Source organism: Centroberyx affinis, unplaced genomic scaffold (genome assembly GCF_046629955.1).
Source record: "Centroberyx affinis isolate AG114_WGS23_722 - 3 ecotype Tasmania unplaced genomic scaffold, CSIRO-AGI_Caff_v1 ptg005734l_1, whole genome shotgun sequence".
Lineage (NCBI taxonomy): Eukaryota > Metazoa > Chordata > Actinopteri > Beryciformes > Berycidae > Centroberyx > Centroberyx affinis.
In genome coordinates, this window is record NW_027282897.1 from 2501 (window position 1) to 27500 (window position 25000).

The window sequence follows — 25000 nt, forward strand, 5'->3', positions numbered from 1 at the left end:
TGACGGTAAAGCTCACCCTCGAGTGTAATATTGCGATTATAAAATGGTTACCAACAAAATAAAATATATAATCCAAATGTATTCATATTGTGGGGCAATTCATGGGGTCTGACTAATAACTGGAAAACAATCAGTCACGTCAGTAGACTCCTATGTAATGGAACCTAGTTTACTGCTCCAGCAAGTAGGCGGAGCCTTAGTACCGACCTGCAACAGACGAGTTCTAGTCCTGTTGAGTCAGCAGCCAACTGGAGCTAATGCTTTCTAGAGATTGTGGGATTTCCCAAACTGAATAAATACCACACATATAAACACAAAACTGCCTCGCTAGATCAATCTTGTTGTAACTAAGATATCCTGCTGAAAAAAATAATTTTTCCATGGACAGATTTAGCTGCTATGTCCGCGAACTTCACATGTATTTTTAAGCTAGTAGCGCCGTGTCACCGACTCACCGGCACAGCTGATGGAGGATGCAGAGCGTCTGGAACATCAAGGCTGAACAGAGTTAGCGTAGCGTTATATTTAAATATACTGTATGATAATATATGGCGGAGTAATATTTTTAGTGATGAGCACGGCTAGGTGTGCTGTCATGCTGATTTGATCACGTTCTAAATGTCTAGTTGACCAATCAGATTGCTTGGTCGGAACTACCTGTTGTATAATATTCATTGTTATAGTTACAGGTTGCTTTTCAAAACTTCACCAAAACTAATTCCTGTGTATTTGTTAGATTGGTGCTTGAACTGATTCTCTGTTACCTGTCTGTATTGGTGTTGGATGGTGTTGTCCTGGCCATAGAAGACGTAGATCGCCCCCTGGTGGTCGTCCTCCAGCGGCGCTCCCACCACCAGCTCCCTGAACCCGTCTCCGTTCATGTCGGGTATCTGGGCCAACGCCGAACCCAGCCGCGAGTTCTGAGAGCGGTCAGAGACCTCCAGCGCTCCCTGGAGGACGAATGAACTCTGGAGAGAGATCAGTTCAGTTCAGTTCAGTTTGGTTTGGTTTCCCTTTCACTACTTGCGGTGTGACGGTGTAGATGTAGACCACCTGCTGTGTGACGGTGTAGATGTAGACCACCTGCTGTGTGACGGTGTAGATGTAGACTACCTGCGGTGTGACGGTGTAGATGTAGACCACCTGCTGTGTGACGGTGTAGATGTAGACCACCTGCTGTGTGACGGTGTAGATGTAGACTACCTGCTGTGTGACGGTGTAGATGTAGACTACAGCTGTGTGACGGTGTAGATGTAGACTACCTGCGGCGTGACGGTGTAGATGTAGACCACCTGCTGTGTGACGGTGTAGATGTAGACTACCTGCGGCGTGACGGTGTAGATGTAGACCACCTGCTGTGTGACGGTGTAGATGTAGACTACCTGCGGCGTGACGGTGTAGATGTAGACCACCTGCTGTGTGACGGTGTAGATGTAGACTACCTGCGGCGTGACGGTGTAGATGTAGACCCGCCCCCTCTCCCAGCCCTGGCTGTAGAACATGGGTGCTGCCACCAGCAGGATGTCGGTCTGTCCGTCTCCGTCTACGTCCATGGAACACAACTCGCTGCCGAAATACGACCCGATCTGGAACAGAACAGAATAGAAAGAAAATAAATCAAATATAATATAACAAAATAGAATAAAGAGTAAACTAGAAGAGAAGAGAATATTCTCTTTCCTTCTTTCTTCTCTCTGCCCTCTCTCTCTTTCTATAAACCAGTAGTCTGTCCCAGTAGTTGGTCCTGGTTTTACTGGGAGTCCGTTGCCGGGGGCAACAGTCTGGATCGTCATGCAGATGGCCATGTGTCCCACATGTGTGGACACACACACTGGAGTAATACCTACATGCTTGTGTGTGTGTGTGTGTGTGTGTGTGTGTGAGACCTGCTGTCCCAGCAGCCCCTGCAGGATGGTCAGGTTCCCGGTGTTCCTCAGCGTGAAGACGATCACCTTCCCGGTGTGGTTGAACCTCGGAGCTCCAGAGACGAAGAGCTGAGCGCCGCCAGATGAGACCACCGAGCCCACCGAGTAACCTGAGGCAGAAACCAGTCAGAAACCAGTCAGAAACCAGGCAAAAACCAGTCAGAAACCATCAGAAACCAGTCAGAAACCAGACAGAAACCATCAGAAACCAGACAGAAACCAGTCAGAAACCAGGCAAAAACCAGTCAGAAACCATCAGAAACCAGTCAGAAACCAGACAGAAACCATCAGAAACCAGACAGAAACCATCAGAAACCATCAGAAACCAGCCAGACACCATCAGAAACCAGACAGAAACCAGACAGAAACCATCAGAAACCAGGCAGAAACCAGACAGAAACCATCAGAAACCAGACAGAAACCATCAGAAACCATCAGAAACCAGCCAGACACCATCAGAAACCAGACAGAAACCAGACAGAAACCATCAGAAACCATCAGAAACCAGCCAGACACCATCAGAAACCAGACAGAAACCAGACAGAAACCATCAGAAACCAGGCAGAAACCATCAGAAACCAGGCAGAAACCAATCAGAAACCAGTCAGAAACTAGTCAGAAACCAGTCAGAAACCATCAGAAACCAGTCAGAAAGCAATCAGAAACCATCAGAAACCAGTCAGAAACCAGGAAGAAACCAGGAAGAAACTAACCAGTAACCAGCCAGTTAGACTGACACACCCAGTATTTATTTATTTATTTATTTTTTACATTTTTATTGAAAGCATTTCAAGCTAAAGCAAGCATAATAATAATGATAATAATAATACCATAAACTTTATTTGTATATCACTTTTTAAAACATTTATAAAGGGCTTTCAAAATCAAACATTCAAACAAACTGAAAAGAAGAAGCCAGCTAAAGTCACATCAATACAATAAAATACACATCAAAGCAAGTCTATAGAAATAGGTTTAACCATACCAAGTTCTATATTGTGCCCATATTTCTATTAATTTTGTGGTCTGTAAACTGGTCTTGTGTTAATTATTCTGTGAAATTGCCCTAATTATTTTATTAATTTTTCTTTCTTTCTTTATTGTTCACACTTACATATTGTAAAGTGTTTTGTACTTTGTGCTTTATAAATAAAGGTTATTATGATTATTATAGCCACAGTCACTACTGCTACTATTGCTAATAATACTACTGCTACAACTTTCACTACTACTACTACTGCAGCTGCTACTACTACTACTACCGGTACTACTACTGGTATTACTACTACTACTACTACTGGTATTACTACTACTACTACTACCGGTACTACTACTGGTATTACTACTACTACTACTACTGGTATTACTACTACTACTACTACTGGTATTACTACTACTACTACTACCGGTACTACTACTGGTATTACTACTACTACTACTACTGGTATTACTACTACTACTACTACTGGTATTACTACTACTACTACTACCGGTACTACTACTGGTATTACTACTACTACTACTACTGGTATTACTACTACTACTACTACCGGTATTACTACTACTACTACTACCGGTATTACTACTACTACTACTACCGGTACTACTACTGGTATTACTACTACTACTACTACTGGTATTACTACTACTACTAACACGACCCCAGGTGTGTGTGTCTCACCCAGGTAAGCTGCGTGGTTCTTCAGCTCCTCTGGAAACTCGTCCTGATAGGAGGATTTTGGCGGGACGATCTTCCCGTGTCGCGTCTCTTTCAGCACGGCTCCGTTCCAGTCGTAGGCGCCGACCGCCCCGACCAGCACGCCGTCCTGAAGGACAGACAGGAAGTACAGAGATGACGCTGCGTTCAGGACATACGGAGTAACTGTCTGAACGACTTGACGCTTCACAGCAAAGACTTGGATGTTCATGCAGTTAGAAGCCTTCAGGACGCCATGATTGTAGTTTTCTGTAGATTTTGGTTTCTCCTGGAAACTTCTCGGCCGCTTGTATCTTCAGCTTCGGTTTCTACCCGGTTCATGATCACAGGTGAGGTTGGAGAAACACTGAATACTAACACTAAAATGGGCAAATTTAAACATATTTGTTTATTAAACATATAAACAAACGTTGACCTTCAGAACCAAATCCAGGCTATCAGTCTAAATCCCATACAGATCGGATCGGTGGAACCACAGAAGAAGAGGTCTGGCAGTGGAAACGTTCAGATATGAAAGTTATTAAAGCGTCATGAGTCTCTCTGGCTGGACTGAGGAACGGCAGATGACCGAATCGCTGGCGACAGCGTCAGAAAGTTTCCTGCCGGCAGGATCTGAGCTGCACATGTCGACCTGCTGCGCTGATCCTGGATCTGCTGCGGGATCTGAGCTGCACATGTCGACCTGCTGCGCTGATCCTGGATCTGCTGCGGGATCTGAGCTGCACATGTCGACCTGCTGCGCTGATCCTGGATCTGCTGCGGGATCTGAGCTGCACATGTCGACCTGCTGCGCTGATCCTGGATCTGCTGCGGGATCTGAGCTGCACATGTCGACCTGCTGCGCTGATCCTGGATCTGCTGCAGGATCTGAGCTGCACATGTCGACCTGCTGCACTGATCCTGGATCTGCTGATCTGAACTGATTCATATGAAGAAACTGTTTTTTAATCCTGCAGCAGTGAAACTGTTTTCCACATCAGGCTGACTGTGACCTGATTTCACTTTTTTACCTTTAACTCAGACTAAAGAAGAGGAAACGCTGGCATTCTTAGCATAATTGTGTGTGTGTGTGTGTGTGTGTGTGTGTGTGTGTGTGTGTGTGTGTGTGTGTGTGTGTGTATGTGTGTGTGTGTGTGTTTGTGTGTGTGTGTGTAGCTGGCAGCTGCATTTTCAGGAAAACCATCTGCTCTGTGTTACACATGAAAATTTTCCACAACGCCGTTTTCATCCTCCTGCCTCTGGAATTCAGTCGAGTTTTAATGTTGATTTTCCCTGGAAGTGAAACAACAGAAATATTTTCTCTGGGCTTCAGGAGAAGAAGAAGCCACAGAGATCCTGAACCTGCAGAAACTGTCAGACACAAACACACAGACGCTGCAGATTCTCTGTTTGTCCAAATTAGATTCTGCTGTCGGTTTGGTCCACACAGGAAGTGAGGTCACTGCTGGGCTCCACACAGGAAGTGAGGTCACTGCTGGGTTCCACACAGGAAGTGACCGATCCAAACCAAAGAGTGAAGTAGAGTCCAGGGTTGCGGTCCAACAGTCTTTCTGCTTAGGAAGGTTCCTAACTGAGTGAAATGACCCGGAAGTTTCTCAGTGTCAGCCGTGATAAGAGCTGCTGGAATTCTCTAAACACAAAGGAAAGGAGCTTCAATGCTTCCTTACTTAGCTCCTTTAGCAGAGGAGACACTGGAGCCTCCTTTACCAAAGGAAAGGAGATAACGCCGTCCCACAATTCCTTGCGGCAGCAAACGATTCGCCGTTCGGCCGTTCACGAAAACAAACGATCAGACCGACAAGAGACGCAGATCATCATCGAGTTCCCGTTGCTTATTCAGCATTTTCCATCTTATGCCATAAGTTGCTAATATGCTAATATGTTCTGAACAACATGTTAAACCCAGAGGAGAACTATGAACGTTACTCTGCTGTGAAATGATGAAAGTGAAGTTAAGGTTGTAGAGGAACCTGCTCAGGCTGCTTTACTTATTTCTTCATTCTGAGCTTGTTGTCTTGCAGCTTTAGGAAAATCATTCATTCATCTGACTTCAGTCTCAGATGTGAAGCTCTTGCCTTAATAAAGTCTGGATCAGACAGAACCACTTCAGAGCATCAAGTCAACATGTCAAGCTGTTTACTGAGTTGTGTGGTGGCTCTTAAGATATTATATGCATAGGCTTATAATCAGATCATAATCAGCATATTAACCAGAACACAGAAGTCTGTCTTTAGAGAAAAAGGGATATGAGACGTTTTTATCCAGATGATGTTTTTAATTCAACATGTTTGAAACTTAAGAATGATGATATGTACAGCAGTAGATCTGTAGGCCTAACATGTTATGCCTATCTTGCATGAATTTAACAATTATTTTCATCCAATCAAACTAATTGGGATTCATGTGGATAAATATGTGGACAGGAGGCTGAGCGTGAGAAACCATTCTCAATGTGAAACCATTTCCTTTCACTTTAGTGACTGGTCGCCTTTATTCCTTTTTTATTTCAATTCCAACCTTGGTGATGAAGTCATATTTTTCAGCGGGTCGTCCAGGTTTACAGCCTGCATGAAACACGGTAAGAACACACAGGGAGAAGATCTGAGATGGTTTCAGTCGTCCATCTTCTGAACATTGTAGTTTCACACAGCAGATCCACCTCATTAACATAATCACGTAGTCTAGTGTCAGTGCAGTGGGATTCTCTTTTCCTAAGTCCTGATGAATTCTCCTTCACATCTTTCCTTGACCTCATGACGTTTTCCATCGAGGTCGAGGAGAAGAGGTGAGGAAGAGGAGTTAGAGGACGGATTGTTTTTACTATTCCACCGCAGCCCAGAAGTTTCTCCTGAGCAGTCTCAGACTCAGCGGCGTTCGATCTGATCTCTGGGTGTTCTCTCTCTCTCTCTTACCTGCTGCTGCTTTAAATTATTATTATTATTGTTATTATTATTACCTTTATTTAAATTCGAGAAAACGTCTTGACTGAACAGAGCAGAAGTGAAGGTGAAGAACAGAAGTGGAGGTGAAGAACAGAAGTGGAGGTAAAGAACAGAAGTGGAGGTGAAGAACAGAAGTGGAGGTGAAGAACAGAAGTGGAGGTGAAGAACAGAAGTGAAGGTGAAGAACAGAAGTGGAGGTGAAGAACTCACCCTCACTATGTGGGAGGAGAAGCCGGCCTGAGCCATCTGCAGGCCGAAGCCTCGGCCCTGACTGCTGGTTCCTGCACACAAACAGAACCAGAACCGCGTTACATGGAGATCGGGTTCTTCACTGTCATGCTGGTGCTGAGCTGTAATGAATGTGTCGGTTTATAAGATTGAAAGTACAAACAAATTAAAAGCATAAACAGGTTGTTTTAAGATAAGAAAATAAAGACGGCCTGAAGCAGCGGAAAGAGGGAATATAGATCTCAGAAAAGGAGGAAGGAGCTTTGTGTTGGAATGACCTGTGTCCGACTTCTTTGAAAATAATAGGGAGAAAGAAGAAGGGATTCTTCTCATCTAATCAGGTCTGATCCACATCTGAGACACCAGGTGGATGGAAAGAAACCCAGCAGGATTCTTTCTCTATATTCATCCTGTCTTCCATGACAGGTTTTCCATAATATCAGACCGCTGAAGCACGAGTACAGAACAGAAGAACGTGAGATAAACATCCAGGAAGTTAAACTCCCAGGATGCATCGGGTGAGATTTGAAGGTGGAGAGCGAACAGGAAGCAGCAGAACAGCTGAGCGGACGCTTTCTCCACAGGATCACCAGTCGGCCTTTAGATTCGATCAATATAATATCTTTCTCCTCGTAGGGAGGGTAAGATAGTATAGGAAACATAACTTTTCCTAAATGATCAATAATCATCCGATCGACGATGCAGCCGATCGGTGGACCCGCTCCGCTTTACCTTCCAGAGAGAAGATCCTCTCTCCCAGAGCGTCCACGATGTCCTTCAGCGACGACTCGTCCGAAACGTTGAAGAAATGTTTCTCATCCGGGTCGCTGGCGATGAATTTGATCTCCTTTAAAAAGGCTTCGGGGTTTATTCCACGCCGGTTGTAGTAGCCCAGGACCTGTGGGGGGGGGGGGGGGTAGTGTGTGGGGGGGGCAGTGTGTGTGTGTGTGTGTGTGTGTGTGGGGGGGGGGGGGGGGGGGGTTTAGAGAACAGAGACAGAAAACATTCTAAAGTGACTCAAACAGGAAGCTTCAACCTCAAGTGTAGAAAGAAAAATAAAAATATATAAGAACAGCACAGATTTTAACATATGGGACTACTGCTGTGTGTGTGTGTGTGTGTGTGTGTGTGTGTCTGTGTGTCTGTGTCTGTGTGTGTGTGTGTGTGTGTGTGTGTGTGTGTGTGTGTGTGTGTGTGTGTGTGTGTGTGTGTGTGTGGACTCACAGCGATGGCGTACATGGTGATGTTGTCTCTCTCACTCTCGCTCACAGCCTGCAGCAGCTCTGGACTGTCGTGAGATTCTCCGTCTGTGATGACGATCATCACCTTCTGAGCCCCGGGACGCCCCCCCCGCCTGAAGGCCTCCGAGCTGAGGGGGGGGGGGGGGGGGGCTGATCAAACACTACTCTGACTGCTGGGTGTGTCAGTCTAACTCAGTCAGTCAGTTGTCAGTCAGTCAGTCAGTCAGTCGGTTGTCAGTCAGTTGTCAGTTGTCAGTCAGTCAGTTGTCAGTTGTCTCTTCTTACCGCGCCACGTTGATGCCGAGCGCTGTCCTCGTCTCCTCGCCGCCCCGCTGGTCGATGTTCCTGGCGGCTTCAACCACTTCCTGCACCGTCTGGTACTCCGCCAGACCGAACTCATGCACCACCCTGGAGCCATACTGCACCACACCCACCTGCACACACACACACACACACACACACACACACACACACACACACACACACACACGTAAGGCCAACCTACTGACTGTATCACTGCTGTCACAGAAACCAGTTCCACAGTCTCACTGGGAGACCAGCGCCACAGTCTGTACTGGTTTCCACTGAGCGGCTCAGAGGTTGGGGGTTCAGAGGCTCAAAGGCGCTTCAGTAGCAGCTGCTGAGTTTCGTCCTCTCTCCCAGCCGGTCCGGGGTTCAGATCCTTCCTGTCTGTTTGTCAAATTCTAGAGTAAAGTTCACCTGATATTTTGTGCCGATATTCAAAACATTTAAATTTTGCATTTTCATGCCAAAAAAACATATTCAGTGTTTCCTCCAGAATTCATTCTCATCAGGATGAAAATGCCTGATTTAGATCATCATGGGACACTAAAACTCTCCACTGAAACTGCATTTAAAGGAAGAATTAATTTACAGTTTTTCTCAGTGGCTTTGGTACATTTCTCGAATCATCCTTAACATTTGCAAAACAGTAAGTGCATTTCTCAAAACAATTCGTACAAACAGATCCACACAATGGATTACCTGCAAAAGCCCGTAACTTACTCAAAATCCTTAGTCTATCTCTCAAAAGTAAATATTTATGTCAATGAACAAGTCAGTGCCATCAGAATGACAAGTCCTTGTGTCATTGTTTTACAAACAGAGAGTCAAAATGCTGAGTCATGTTGTCAGTATGACAGTAAGTACTCTGTAAGTATTTTCAACACCTTTAGGCAGAAGTGTGCAGGCAGCTGTGTGGGGAAGCACAGTGCAGTCTGTCTACTCCTGACTTCCTGTCTGTCTACTCCTGACTTCCTGTCTGTCTACTCCTGACTTCCTGTCTGTCTACTCCTGACTTCCTGTCTGTCTGCTGTTTCAGAGAACTGGCTGATCATTGGTCGATCTAACGCTTCACACATTCCCCTTCATTAGTGAAAGTCAAGATTCATCAATTCAGGACACATTTACAAAAACAGTCTAATAGAAATGTATAGAAAATATGCTTGACAGATTATGACAACTGGTTCAACCATTTTGAATGTAATGACTTCTGCAGTGAACTAATGCCTGGATGTTTTGGGGGGTAAGACTATCCAACAGAGAACCAGTATAATACATTTTGATCAATGACATAAGCGATTGATAATGTAGGAAACAGCAGACAATTGTACATAATCATTTGCATGAATGTGCCAAAGCATTTTCAAATTGTTCAAAAGAATGAGAAATTGCTTTTATGATGTGCACAAGTGACTAGATGATGTGGAGGCTGAACAAGGAGTTTGGAGAATTTCAATTCTGATCTGAGAAATGAACCAAAGCCACTGAGAAAAACTGTATTACTTACTTATTACTACATTATTGAACAATTAAATGAATAAATGAAAATGTACAAAGAAAATCAAACTTGTTGTCAGGTTTGCAGTCTGTTTCTGCAGTTGTTCACATCAGAGACGATATCTGATTTAATAAAAGGAAAACATCAGCTCCATAACCAGTTCTGATTTTCACTGAACCTGTTAAACCTGTGAAATATAAAATCAATATATGAGCATGAAGAGAAGAGAAGCCTGGAGCGTTCTCTTCATGTTAGAACCCAGAGGAACCGACCTGTGTCTGCCCCGGGCCGATGTAGAACTTCTGCAGAACGTTGATGAGGAAGTCCTGAACCTCGTACCACGGGTAGATGGAGTTAGAACCATCCAGAACAATCACAATGTCCATGAACGTCTCACATCCTGAAGACAAGAAGACACACAGATACATAGATAGATATACAGATAGATAGATATACAGATAGATAGATAGATAGACAGACAGACAGAGAGACAGACAGACAGGCAGACAGACAGACAGGCAGGCAGACAGACAGGCAGACAGACAGGTCGGTTACTCTGCAGGGCCGGAGCGATGGTGTGGGAGAACCTGAAGTTCCGGCTGACCCTGGAACAGATTCCTGTGCTGTAGAAGGAGCTTCCACACTCATGAGACCAGAGCGGACCGCAGACCTGAGGACAGATTCACACACAGATCAGCTCAGGACCAGCAGCAGAACGGACTGAGAAGAACTGTTACAAACTGTTAAAAATATCTACGACATGAAAATATACCAAAAATGTGAAATGCATCACTGTTAGTGTGAAAACCTTGTGACTCAAATCTGCTGAGTTTCTACAGTTTCTACAGTTTCTACAGTTTCTACAGTCTACAGTTTCTACAGTCTACAGTTTCTACAGTTTCTACAGTTTCTACAGTTTCAACAGTTTCTACAGTTTCTACAGTCTACAGTTTCTACAGTTTCTACAGTTTCTACAGTTTCTACAGTCTACAGTCTACAGTTTCTACAGTTTCTACAGTCTACAGTTTCTACAGTTTCTACAGTCTACAGTTTCTACAGTCTACAGTTTCTACAGTTTCTACAGTTTCTACAGTCTACAGTTTCTACAGTTTCTACAGTTTCTACAGTCTACAGTTTCTACAGTTTCTACAGTTTCTACAGTTTCAACAGTTTCTACAGTCTACAGTTTCTACAGTCTACAGTTTCTACAGTTTCTACAGTTTCTACAGTCTACAGTTTCTACAGTTTCTACAGTTTCTACAGTTTCTACAGTTTCTACAGTCTACAGTTTCTACAGTCTACAGTTTCTACAGTTTCTACAGTTTCTACAGTCTACAGTCTACAGTTTCTACAGTTTCTACAGTCTACAGTTTCTACAGTTTCTACAGTCTACAGTTTCTACAGTTTCTACAGTCTACAGTTTCTACAGTCTACAGTTTCTACAGTTTCTACAGTTTCTACAGTCTACAGTTTCTACAGTTTCTACAGTTTCTACAGTCTACAGTTTCTACAGTTTCTACAGTTTCTACAGTTTCAACAGTTTCTACAGTTTCTACAGTTTCTACAGTTTCTACAGTCTACAGTTTCTACAGTTTCTACAGTTTCTACAGTTTCTACAGTCTACAGTTTCTACAGTTTCTACAGTCTACAGTTTCTACAGTCTACAGTTTCTACAGTCTACAGTTTCTACAGTTTCTACAGTCTACAGTTTCTACAGTTTCTACAGTTTCTACAGTTTCAACAGTTTCTACAGTTTCTACAGTTTCTACAGTCTACAGTTTCTACAGTTTCTACAGTTTCTACAGTTTCTACAGTCTACAGTTTCTACAGTTTCTACAGTTTCTACAGTCTACAGTTTCTACAGTCTACAGTTTCTACAGTTTCTACAGTTTCTACAGTCTACAGTTTCTACAGTTTCTACAGTCTACAGTTTCTACAGTCTACAGTTTCTACAGTTTCTACAGTTTCTACAGTCTACAGTTTCTACAGTCTACAGTTTCTACAGTTTCTACAGTTTCTACAGTCTACAGTTTCTACAGTTTCTACAGTTTCAACAGTTTCTACAGTTTCTACAGTTTCTACAGTTTCTACAGTTTCTACAGTTTCTACAGTTTCAACAGTTTCTACAGTTTCTACAGTCTACAGTTTCTACAGTTTCTACAGTTTCTACAGTTTCAACAGTTTCTACAGTTTCTACAGTCTACAGTTTCTACAGTTTCTACAGTTTCTACAGTCTACAGTTTCTACAGTCTACAGTTTCTACAGTTTCTACAGTTTCTACAGTTTCTACAGTCTACAGTTTCTACAGTCTACAGTTTCTACAGTTTCTACAGTTTCTACAGTCTACAGTTTCTACAGTCTACAGTTTCTACAGTCTACAGTTTCTACAGTTTCTACAGTTTCTACAGTCTACAGTTTCTACAGTTTCAACAGTTTCAACAGTTTCTACAGTTTCTACAGTTTCTACAGTTTCTACAGTCTACAGTTTCTACAGTTTCTACAGTTTCTACAGTCTACAGTTTCTACAGTTTCTACAGTCTACAGTCTACAGTTTCTACAGTTTCAACAGTTTCAACAGTTTCTACAGTTTCTACAGTTTCTACAGTTTCTACAGTCTACAGTTTCTACATTTTCTACAGTCTACAGTCTACAGTTTCTACAGTTTCTACAGTTTCTACAGTCTACAGTTTCTACAGTTTCTACAGTTTCTACAGTTTCTACAGTCTACAGTTTCTACAGTTTCTACAGTTTCTACAGTTTCTACAGTCTACAGTTTCTACAGTTTCTACAGTCTACAGTTTCTACAGTTTCTACAGTTTCTACAGTCTACAGTTTCTACAGTTTCTACAGTCTACAGTCTACAGTTTCTACAGTTTCTACAGTTTCTACAGTCTACAGTTTCTACAGTTTCTACAGTTTCTACAGTTTCTACAGTCTACAGTTTCTACAGTTTCTACAGTTTCTACAGTTTCTACAGTCTACAGTTTCTACAGTTTCTACAGTCTACAGTTTCTACAGTTTCTACAGTTTCTACAGTTTCTACAGTCTACAGTTTCTACAGTTTCTACAGTCTACAGTCTACAGTTTCTACAGTTTCTACAGTTTCTACAGTCTACAGTTTCTACAGTTTCTACAGTTTCTACAGTTTCTACAGTCTACAGTTTCTACAGTTTCTACAGTTTCTACAGTCTACAGTTTCTACAGTTTCTACAGTTTCTACAGTTTCTACAGTCTACAGTTTCTACAGTTTCTACAGTTTCTACAGTCTACAGTTTCTACAGTTTCTACAGTTTCTACAGTTTCTACAGTCTACAGTTTCTACAGTCTACAGTTTCTACAGTTTCTACAGTTTCTACAGTCTACAGTTTCTACAGTTTCTACAGTTTCTACAGTCTACAGTTTCTACAGTTTCTACAGTTTCTACAGTTTCAACAGTTTCTACAGTTTCTACAGTCTACAGTTTCTACAGTTTCTACAGTTTCTACAGTTTCAACAGTTTCTACAGTTTCTACAGTCTACAGTTTCTACAGTTTCTACAGTTTCAACAGTTTCTACAGTTTCTACAGTTTCTACAGTCTACAGTTTCTACAGTTTCTACAGTTTCTACAGTTTCTACAGTCTACAGTTTCTACAGTTTCTACAGTTTCTACAGTCTACAGTTTCTACAGTTTCTACAGTTTCTACAGTCTACAGTTTCTACAGTTTCTACAGTTTCTACAGTCTACAGTTTCTACAGTCTACAGTTTCTACAGTTTCTACAGTCTACAGTTTCTACAGTCTACAGTTTCTACAGTTTCTACAGTTTCTACAGTCTACAGTTTCTACAGTTTCTACAGTTTCTACAGTTTCTACAGTTTCAACAGTTTCTACAGTTTCTACAGTCTACAGTTTCTACAGTTTCTACAGTTTCTACAGTTTCTACAGTCTACAGTCTACAGTTTCTACAGTCTACAGTTTCTACAGTCTACAGTTTCTACAGTTTCTACAGTTTCTACAGTCTACAGTTTCTACAGTTTCTACAGTCTACAGTTTCTACAGTCTACAGTTTCTACAGTTTCTACAGTTTCTACAGTCTACAGTTTCTACAGTCTACAGTTTCTACAGTTTCTACAGTTTCTACAGTCTACAGTTTCTACAGTTTCTACAGTTTCAACAGTTTCTACAGTTTCTACAGTTTCTACAGTCTACAGTTTCTACAGTTTCTACAGTTTCTACAGTTTCTACAGTCTCCTCTGGTTCTGAACCTCTGTGATAAACTCTAAGCTTCCTGACGGTCAGGCTGAAAACAAGATGCTGGAAAGTTGACATTTTGAAAATACAAGAAAATACAAGTCCACATTGAGAAAATATGAGAGTATGAAGAAAATAAAGAAGTGAATTTGAAGCATATATACAGCGTGTGCAACATGTGCATCATATTAGCAGGTCTCATCCATATTCAGTTTACAGACTAGGAGACTGTGGATCAGATGTTTTGAAGGATTAGATGAGATGATGCAAGCAGCTCCTGGACCAATCAGAAACAAGATGTTTCGTCCCAATGAGACCAGCTGAGTCAGATTCATGTTCAGAGGGACATTTCAACACATGGGGAACAACAACAGGATAGAAGAGGAGTGACGTGAAGATTAATGTCCAAAATGATATATACTGAACAAAAATATAAATGCAACACTTTTGTTTTTGCTCCCGTTTTTCATGAGTTGAAATAAAAGATCTAAGATTTTTTCTATGCACACAAAAGGCTGATTTCTCTGCACATGTTAGTGGCCTTTTACTGTGAGCAGCCCAAGACTCACCTGTGCAGTAATCAGCTGTTTAATCAGCATCTTGATATGCCACACCTGTCAGGTGGATTGTCTTGGCAAAGGAGAAGTGCTCACTAACACGGATTTAAACAAATTTGTGAACAAAATTTGAGAGAAATAAGCCTTTTGTGTGCATAGGAAAAGTCTTTGATCTTTTATTTCAACTCATGAAAAATGGGAACAAAAACAAAAGTGTTGCGTTTATATTTTTGTTCAGTGTATATCTATTTTCTGTCAGTAAAAGTGTTTTCATGCTGCGGTGTGTGTCTGCTGTTGTGACTGACAGTAACTGACAGGTGGCAGCTGATTGGCTGGGATGTAGGAGTGGCCGAGGATGCCTGCAGCTGATTGGCTCACCGTTTGACAGGCGTGGCTGTAAAGACGAGCCCGGGTCTGTCTGCTCCGACAGACTGCTTTTACTTTTCCTTAGTGTTAGGAAGCAGTTTTCTTTTTCTTTCTCTCCTGTTTTAGTTAGAGATTAGGGAAGTTGTTTGTAATTTGTTTTATTTTCTTTTGTAAGGAAAGTTAGTTTGTCCTCAGTTAGTTTGTTGTTTTGACTTTGACTAACTCTAAAGCTTATAGCTTCCTCTAGTCATTTGGTTTAAAATAAATGACTTTCTGATGTGTAACTCAGTCCCTGAGGCTGCTGCTCTCTTCATGATGAGCTTCCAGTCTCTGCTCCAGTCTTTATAACAGTTAGTCAACCAAGAACTTCAGTTCCCTTCTGTCTTTTAAAAAATATCTAAAATTGTTCAGTCATTTCATGAGAGTCACAGTCACTCTGGACTGGACTTCAGCTCATTTAGGAAGGAAACTGTATATTTTGTGTTGTGATGTGAACTCACCACGAAGCTGCTGTCTCTGGGGTTGGAGGCCAGCGTCATCCCCAGCCTCATCTTGTCTTTCCGCTCAGAAACGTTGTCCAGAGAAACTTTCCCTGCCGAGTCAAACCAAATCTCCTTTACTCTGAGTGTATTTTACAGAGTGGTGTTAAAATACTCTACAGACTTTGACAGCAGTATTGAAAGCAAAGAGATTAAAGGTATTCTATGTAAGATTTTCACTTTAATCCGACAGTCTTCTCGCTGGGTCTAAAGATGAACTTCTGATCATTCCCCGTTAGGTCTAGTAACACTTTATTTATATCGCTGTTTGGTTTGTTTTTGTTTCCGGTCTGTAAATAAGCTCCTCCCCCACAGCTGGAGCCCCTCCCACTCCTCCTGGAGACATGTTGTCATTTGGATTTGTCATTCATCTTTTCACCTGCAGGGGATAGAATTTCCATACATCTTACATGGAATACCTTAAAGTTAAGTTAAAACCATAAGAGAACTAACCCAGCAGTGTTGGTGCCTCAATCAATTTTTTTTCAGTGTGAAATGTACCACTTGTGATATTTTCATATATTTTCATATATTTGAATACACATGACACAGAGTGCAGAGTTTCTAAGTCTGGAACTAAAGGAAACCAGGAAACTAAACCAGTATCAGTCCTGTTGGTCAGGACTGGGATTTGAACCAGAAACCCTTCAGTATCTGGTTTTCTGTCACTGTGTTTCCACAGATTCGGTTCAAACACCTTCAACATGAAGTCGTCGGCCATGCTTCTCACCCAGGTTGAGTCTGGAGCAGTTGGTGTTGGAGCTGGTGTCCAGAGGACACCTGAACACATCGCCGGTCTGCTGCGTCCCGGTGGATTCAAACGGAGCTCCGACCAGCAGCCTGAGAACACAAACACCTGACTGGGACTGGAACTGGTTTTACTGGGAGAACACTAACAACAGACACACAGTTTGCTCTTGTGTGACACACATAGGTAAAACACCAATTAGGTCCCAGATCTAGATCCCAGTCTGAGCCAATTCACAGATTGGTAAATGTATAAAACTAGACTTCAGAAAGACCTAACAGTTATCAAATTAGCTAACCCTAACCCTACTGTTTGAATTTAGCAGGGAAGTTAGCTACTAGCTTACTAGTTAGTAAGCTAGTAGCTAACAAGGTTATAGACTCTGGTAGCTAGCAATAATGGGCCAAATTTATAAAAATATGAATCTATATTCCTTCGGATTGTTGAGATGTTTTTCACTGGGGAATCTGTGAAATGATAAATGTTTGATGTTGGTCCACAGCAGAAGGACAGGGACCAGGAGAACATGAGGCCCACATGGGTTTACCCTGTCTGACCCAGATTAACCCTAAAACTCCCAGTCTGATAAACCCACATGTTGGCTGCACATCCCAGACTGGAACCAGACGTCACCGCAGGTCTCTGAAGGGTTTTGAAGCTAAAAATTTAGGTTTAGGATCCTGTCAATCACTAGGAAAACAACCCTGTGTTTTATCTGTTAATGACAGTTATTTTGAAAAAAAAAGGACACACATTAGAAGAAGAAAAATTAGCTACTGAGACCAAAACCTCATGTGGAAAAAATGCATTTTCTTTATATTTGTCAATACATTTGACAAATATAAAGTCAGTAGTTGTGGTCTGTTGATGGTTTGGAGTCTTTCTGGAGCCGGACTCTAGCGGACCTTCCTTATTGGCTTCAAAATTCACCCGTGGTTTTGGCCGCTTGGTTTAGACCTGCATGATGCTGCCTGATGTGGTTGGTAAGAGATTTGTGATGCAACTGCAATCCCTCAATATTCAGGGTATTGTGACCTCTGACCTTTGACTTCCTTACTATTGGTAATGTTGGTGGAATTGAGGCTTATTTTACTGTTGACCTCTCTCTGGATAAGACAGTCAGAATTGACTAGAATGTAAAACTGTAACATAAGTGCTCAGTCTCATGTTTCCAACACATCTCCCTCTCCAACTCTGGTTTTACTCTCAGTTTGCTGCTTAGTTCATTTTCCATCCTGCAGTCTGTAGATTTATCTTCTCTGGGTTAAACTGCAGAAGTGTCCTGGAGGCTCAGTCAGCTAAGATGTTTGTCATGTAACTATAATGTCTGGAGTTTGGATCTGGCCCAGTGTCCTGGGATTTGGTGCATGTTATCTTTCTCTAGTGTAAACTATCCATTAAAGCAGAAACAACATTTCCCATCTCTCTGTGCTGATAATTATCAAAAAATCCCAAAACATAAACACCAAAGTGTTTGACCCATCAGTAACAGCATGCGGCAGCTGCTGCAGCGATCAGCGAGTCGAGTTAAACACAGATCCAGATCCAGATCCAGATCCAGGCTGCCGCAGGTTGTTAGTGTTTAACGCAGTAAACCACATGTGGTCTGGACGGCGGTTCTGGGAAGAAGGCTGAGTCACAGACCAGAGGAGATGCCATAGTAGAGCAAAAACCCTCAGTCTGCTAATCCAGCTAGCTGCCATCCACATCAAACACAAACCACATCAGAACATCAGAACTGACTGAGGTCACATCCTGCAGACTGAGGTCACATCCTGCAGACTGAGGTCACATCCTGCAGACTGAGGTCACATCCTGCAGTCTGAGGTCACAGTCTGAGGTCACAGTCTGAGGTCACGTCCTGCAGTCTGAGGTCACATCCTGCAGTCTGAGGTCACAGTCTGAGGTCACATCCTGCAGTCTGAGGTCACAGTCTGAGGTCACGTCCTGCAGTCTGAGGTCACAGTCTGAGGTCACGTCCTGCAGTCTGAGGTCACAGTCTGAGGTCACATCCTGCAGTCTGAGGTCACATCCTGCAGTCTGAGGTCACAGTCTGAGGTCACATCCTGCAGTCTGAGGTCACAGTCTGAGGTCACGTCCTGCAGTCTGAGGTCACAGTCTGAGGTCACGTCCTGCAGTCTGAGGTCACATCCTGCAGTCTGAGGTCACAGTCTGAGGTCACATCCTGCAGTCTGAGGTCACAGTCTGAGGTCACGTCCTGCAGTCTGAGGTCACGTCCTGCAGGATGAGGTCACAGTGTGAGGTCACATCCTGCAGAATGAGGTCACAGTCTGAGGTCACATCCTGCAGAATGAGGTCACGTCCCTCAGGATGAGGTCACAGTGTGAGGTCACATCCTGCAGAATGAGGTCACAGTCTGAGGTCACATCCTGCAGAATGAGGTCACAGTCTGAGGTCACATCCTGCAGAATGAGGTCACAGTGTGAGGTCACATCCTGCAGACTGAGAGCCAGAGAGAGAGAGAGAGAGAGAGAGAGAGGGGGAGAGAGAGAGAGAGAGAGAGAGAAGAGGGGGAGAGAGAGAGAGAGGGAGAGAGAGGGAGAGAGAGAGAGAGAGAGAGAGAGAGAAGAGAGAGAGAGAGAGAGAGACAGAGAGAGAGAGAGAAGAGAGAGAGAGAGAGAGAGAGAGAGAGAGAGAGAGAGCACACATGAACACATGAACGATACAAACAATGGAAAGTCAGGATTTTCTCTGATCCCCAAGCTGATTGATTGATTGATTGATTGATTGATTGATTGATTTTATTATGGGTATGCTGAGATGTTTATGGGCTTATCTTGTTAACAACTGATTTTTTAATTATATTTGAATTAAAATATATCACCCCATATATAAAATCCCAACATTATTTTAAAGATTAATAATACATTGCTGTTTTTGGTAGAAGATCTCTGGCAGGTCGAGGCTGAGTAATTTAGCTCCAGTTAGTGTAACAGTAAGGAGGTCAAAGGTCAAAGGTCAAAGGTCAAAGCCACATGTGGTTCCCCTGCTCTCCGCTCTGATTCGCTGGTTTACAGGATGTTGATGATGAGAAAAGTTTTCCCAGATGACGTTTCAAACAAACAAACACCTTTCTACAAAGGTTCTCTACAGAAAGGTTCTCTACAGTAAGGTTCTCTACAGAACGGTTCTCTACAGAACGGTTCTCTACAGAACGGTTCTCTACAGAACTGTTCTGCTGTGGTAGAAACCCTTTTTGTTCAGTGTGAGGAGAAAAACATCAAACCCACAAGCAGACAAACATAATCCATCACACACACACACGCACACACACACACACACACACACACACACACACACACACACACACACACAGATCCCAGCATGAGGCTTGGCAGTGTAAATGCCGGTGGTTTGACCTCGGGTTTGACTGAGGTTAAAGGTCAAAGGTTAACGCAGGTCAACTGGTCTGACCTCTGATCAACAACAACGCCTCGTTCATAAAAATGTTTAAAAAGCTTTTTAAACATTTTTCACGTGTTCTGCATCAGCCAAGAGACAGAAGAATAGAGGAAAGCCTTGGATTCATTTCTTCTGCTGAAACTCTGCAGCTTTCCATCCACTGAAGACAAAACAGAGATTCTCTCTTAAATTAGACAGACATATACACACATGTATATATACAACATATATATGTGTATATATACAGAATATACTGTATATACTGTATATTTCTATATGTCAGGCGGATGTTGGCCTTTCCATATCAGAAAGTCAATTTTGCAAACCGCTGATATGATGGAGGTGAGATTTAGATTTTACTCAACAGCTTCAGTCTGTAAACCTGCAGGGAAATCTGCCTCCCGGCTAAAATACCTCACAGAATATAATTAGACTGAGAGGCTTTTAACACAAAGAACAAAATTCTGGGAGAAACACTGAATCCTTGCAAGTTTGGGGATTTTTATTTTTTTTTTGGCATGAAAATTGGCAAATTTAAAACACAAAATATGGAACAAATATTCCCGTGACCACAGAATGACCATGGATGATAAAGCAGACAGAAGAAGAAGAAGAAGAAGAGCCAGGAAGAGGGAGAGGGAGATTTTGTGGATTTATTTCACTGATGTAAGTCTGTCTGGAGAGGAACAGCAGCCAAACACCTGAACTGAAAATGTCACCAGGCTGCAGAGAAAAACAACTTTACCGAATAACAATGTCAGCCCCCTCTCCCACACACACACACACTCACACACACACACTCACACACACACACACACACACACACATACACACATACACTCACACACAGTGGGAGGCTGGGGAGTAACAGACCACATCACATAGTTTCCAGGTCGCCACTCTGCCTCGGGTCACAGGAGAAACACAAATACTTTCCAGTTATTTACCTGCGACTTCAAAGAGCCAGAGCTTCAGTAATGTGGAGGAGAAGAAGAATCCAGGAAGACTTCCAGGAGGAACAGCAGGAGGACGTTACGTCTCACCTGGACTCAGACAGAGGAAACCTAACAGCTAACTGTTGTGTTTGTTCTGTTCTTTAAACTCATTTTATAGACTTGGTTTTCTGTAATGAACTTTTATTAATTGTCTCTGTCATCCTTTGATGGTTTACTGTTACATTCCTTTAATTGCTTTTCCTGTCAATTGTTTCTATTTGTTTATTGTTACTCCTCTGGAAAGACTGGAACTTTATTTTGAAAGGTGTTATATTAAAAAGATTATCATTATTATTATCATTATGTATCTTGTGCTTGTGTATGCTGCTATTGAAATGAGGAGAGATGAAATGATGTGAGATGAGATGAGATGAGATAAAAACATATTTACTTGATTAATCCCAGAGGGAAACTCAGATGAAACCACAGCAGAAAAGAGAAACTTCATTTCATCTCTCATCTCATCTGATCCCACTTTTCCTCATCCTATTTCATCTCATTTCATTTAAACTCATGTCAATTCATCTTGTCTCTTCCAAACTAATCTCACCTCACCTCATCTCATCTCACCTCACCTCATCTCATCTCACTTCACCTCACTTCATCTCACCTGAATTCACCTCATCTCATCTCGTCTCATCTCATCTCATTTCATCTCATTTCACCTCACCTTGCTTTTTCTTGTTTCTTCTCATCTCATCTCACCTCACTACACCTCATTGCATCTCACTTCATCACATCTCATCTCACTTCATCTAATCTAAATTCACCTCATCTCATCTCACTTCACCTTACTTCATCTCATCTCATTTCATCTCGTTTCACCTCATCTCATCTCACTTCACCTTGCTTTGTCTTGTTTCTTCTCATCTCACCTCACTTCACCTCATCTCATCTCACCTTATCTCATTTCATCTTATCTCATCTCATCTCACTTCACCTCATCTCATCTCACTTCAACTCATCTCATCTCATTTCATCTCATCTCATCTCATCTCATCTCATCTCATTTCAACTCATCCCATCTCATCTCAGTGCAGCCCATCAGCAGCAGCTGGAGGTTTAAATATTTAAGTCTTGCTGCTGGTATTTGAGTGACAGCAGGTTGGAAACATAAAGATGAACACACACACACACGCACACACACACACACACACACACACACACACGCACACACACACACACACACACACGCACACACACACACACACATACAGCAGACAGGTGAAGTGCCAAGTTGAAGTAGCATAGTAACGTGTGTGTGTGTGTGTGTGTGTGTGTGTGCGTGTGTGTGTGTAGTAGTTATAGTAGAGAGGAATATAAATAAGGTCCAGCTGTTCTGCAGATACGTTCCACTTATCAGACGCAGCGATGGAAAATGTGTTGCGTTATGAAATCTGACATCCGACATGATTCACCGACTCCCAGCGCAGGAACGACAGAAAACTTTCCTGGAAAAGTTTCCTCAAAGTTTTTCGACTCACTTTCCCAGGCAGGAAACTTCAACAGACCAGAGAGTCCAGTAAATCCTAAAATTCAACTGCCACTTTCATATTCAAGTAGATGTTTAGAATAGAACAGGACTCCAGAATAGAATAGAATAGAATAGAATAGAATAGAATAGAATAGAATAGAATAGAATAGAATAGAATAGAATAAGACTCCAGATGATGGTGTTCACCTGTAGTTGACAAACCTTCCAGATACTGCTGGAATTTGAAACTGGCTGATGGTAATTTACCAAACGACACTTTCCAACAGAACTGTGGATGTTTGTAAATTCTGTGATTTAGCTGAAGCTCTCATCCAGGGTGATCTTATTCAACATGGCGGCCATTTTGAACACTTGAACGCTCTGTTGTGAACCAAGATTCACATCTTACAAACATGAGGAATCACAGATTCCCCACTGAAGAACATTTCAAATTAATATCTAAAGAATCCAAAAGGACATGGTTCACATTTTAATATATTTGGCCCACGGAAGCTTCCAGAGTCTCGACCACAGACTGTAAAGAGCTGCAGCCTCAGCAGCTAGCTGCTAGCTAACTAACTAGTAAGCTAACCAACTTCCTGCTAAATTCAGGCAGTTGATGATGATGTTGCTCCTGAGACTGCTGCTAACCTACTACAGACTGGTTTCTATAGATGACAGACCAGTACAGACTGGTTTCTACAGACCAGTACAGACTTGTTTCTATAGATGACAGACCAGTACAGACTTGTTTCTATAGATGACAGACCAGTACAGACTGGTTTCTACAGACCAGTACAGTCTGGTTTCTATAGATGACAGACCAGTACAGACTGGTTTCTGGATGACTGCGTGTAAGTGAACTGGATTCTCACCACTGCCGGCCTCCTGCCTCATGTTGCTGGACTGTGTATCCAAACTGGGTTTCTTTAGAACCGGAGAACAGCTTGAAGTTCTTAGTGTTGAAGTTGAAGCAGAGCTGAAGATCTGAAACAGAAGATGGAGGTTAGCTTCAGTCTGAACACTGTAAACCCTAAACTGTAAACCCTAACCCTAATCCTAAACCTAATCCTAACCTAACCTAACCTAACCTAAACCTAACCTAACCTAAACCTAACCTAACCTAACCTAACCTAACCTAACCTAACCTAAACCTAACCTAACCTAACCTAACCTAAACCTAACCTAACCTAACCTAACCTAACCTAACCTAACCTAAACCTAACCTAACCTAACCTAACCTAAACCTAACCTAACCTAACCTAAACCTAAACCTAACCTAACCTAACCTAACCTAAACCTAACAGCTTTAACCCTTTATTTATCACTTATATTCACTGAGCACCGCCTGCTTCACATTCACACTGGGAGATACCCAGTCCATCCAGTCCAACCGGTCCAACCAGTCCAACCGGTCCAACCGGTCCATCCAGTCCAACCGGTCCAACCGGTCCAACCAGTCCAACCAGTCCAATCGGTCCATCCAGTCCAACCAGTCCATCCAGTCCAACCGGTCCAACCAGTCCAATCGGTCCATCCAGTCCATCCAGTCCACCCGGTCCAACCGGTCCAACTGGTCCAACCGGTCCATCCGGTCCATCCAGTCCATCCAGTCCACGGATACTTCAGTGCCAACTACAGGCTGTTCTCTCTGGGGAAAGCAATCAGCTTGAAACACTAATAATGTTAATAATGTTAATAATGTTAATAATGTTAATAATGTTAATAATATTCCAGCAGCTCCAGTGGAGTTTGATATGAGAAAATGTTTCAGGATGTAAAACCTCAGCGGTAAACGTCAGGTTTTGGTGTCAGTCCCTCAGGATCAAAGAGCGAGGGCTTCTTTCTAGAGCCGCCATTTTGCACCGAGAGACGTTCAACAATCACACAGGGAGAGATCCATCAGAGAAGAGGAGAGAGACCAGTTTCTCCACCACAGGAGCAGGAGAGAGACCAGCATGCACTGCAGCAGCAGGAGAGAGACCAGAATGCACTGCAGCAGAGAGACAGGCTGGGTGGAGGAAGGAGAGACTCACTTTTTATAGACTGGAAAAACATCCTCTTTCTCCCTCCTCCTCCTCCTCCTTCTCCCTCTCCTCCTCCTCCTCCTCCTTCTCTTCCTCTTCCTCCTCCTCCTCCTTCTCCTTCTCCTCCTCTTCCTCCTCCTCCTCCTTCTCCTCTTCCTCCTCCTCTGGTTTCAGTTAAACTCTTTATCTGGAAGCTGACAGGACGAAGGAGGACTGGAAAACTTTTTTAGCTGCCAAGTCTGACAGAAATGAGAAAATAAAAAATAAAAATGATGAAAATGACGTCACTTTGTGCGTTTGAACTATTTTCCTCGACAGGAAACGTCAGGAGGGAAGAGATGATGTCATCCTTTCAGTCCAAGAGGTGAAATCAGACTCGGCCTGCAGCCTCCAAATTATTCATAATGAGAATAATAAATCATGAGGAAGAAAAATCAAGACACTCTTCTCCTATCAAAAATTCAAAATAATTTTAATAGGGCATTGGCATACCAAGGGAATCCAAAAACATTTTTTAATAGAAGAAGAGTCTTGGTTTCACTCCTTTTCCTCTGAATTAAGAATTAAAAACTTTATTTGTAGCTTTTCAAACACAATGTGCTTTACAGAGCATAAAGACATAGATGACTTAGAAATTACATAAAGTAGTGTAATAAAATACAAATATTCATAATAAATGTAATTAATTAATTAATAATTTATATAATTTGAATTTATATAGAATGTATGTAATTTTAAATTAATGTAATTAATTAAAAGTACTTCATAGGATTTGAACAGCATCACA

The 25000-nt window shown here is 42.4% G+C and overlaps 1 protein-coding gene across 1 annotated transcript in view; it reads right to left on the reverse strand.

Annotated features, from left to right (window-relative positions):
- Positions 1-25000, reverse strand: part of LOC139667741 (integrin alpha-11-like) — a gene marked incomplete at its 3' end in the record, with an annotated part of 33019 nt that overhangs the window by 2491 nt on the left and 5528 nt on the right. Inside the window, 13 exon segments of the mRNA XM_071547227.1 lie at positions 765-968; positions 1443-1586; positions 1887-2035; positions 3607-3751; positions 6795-6865; positions 7545-7710; positions 8037-8181; positions 8339-8487; positions 10127-10254; positions 10410-10524; positions 15508-15599; positions 16277-16386; positions 23062-23173. Of these exon segments, the coding sequence (XP_071403328.1) occupies positions 765-968; positions 1443-1586; positions 1887-2035; positions 3607-3751; positions 6795-6865; positions 7545-7710; positions 8037-8181; positions 8339-8487; positions 10127-10254; positions 10410-10524; positions 15508-15599; positions 16277-16386; positions 23062-23173 (1730 nt within the window).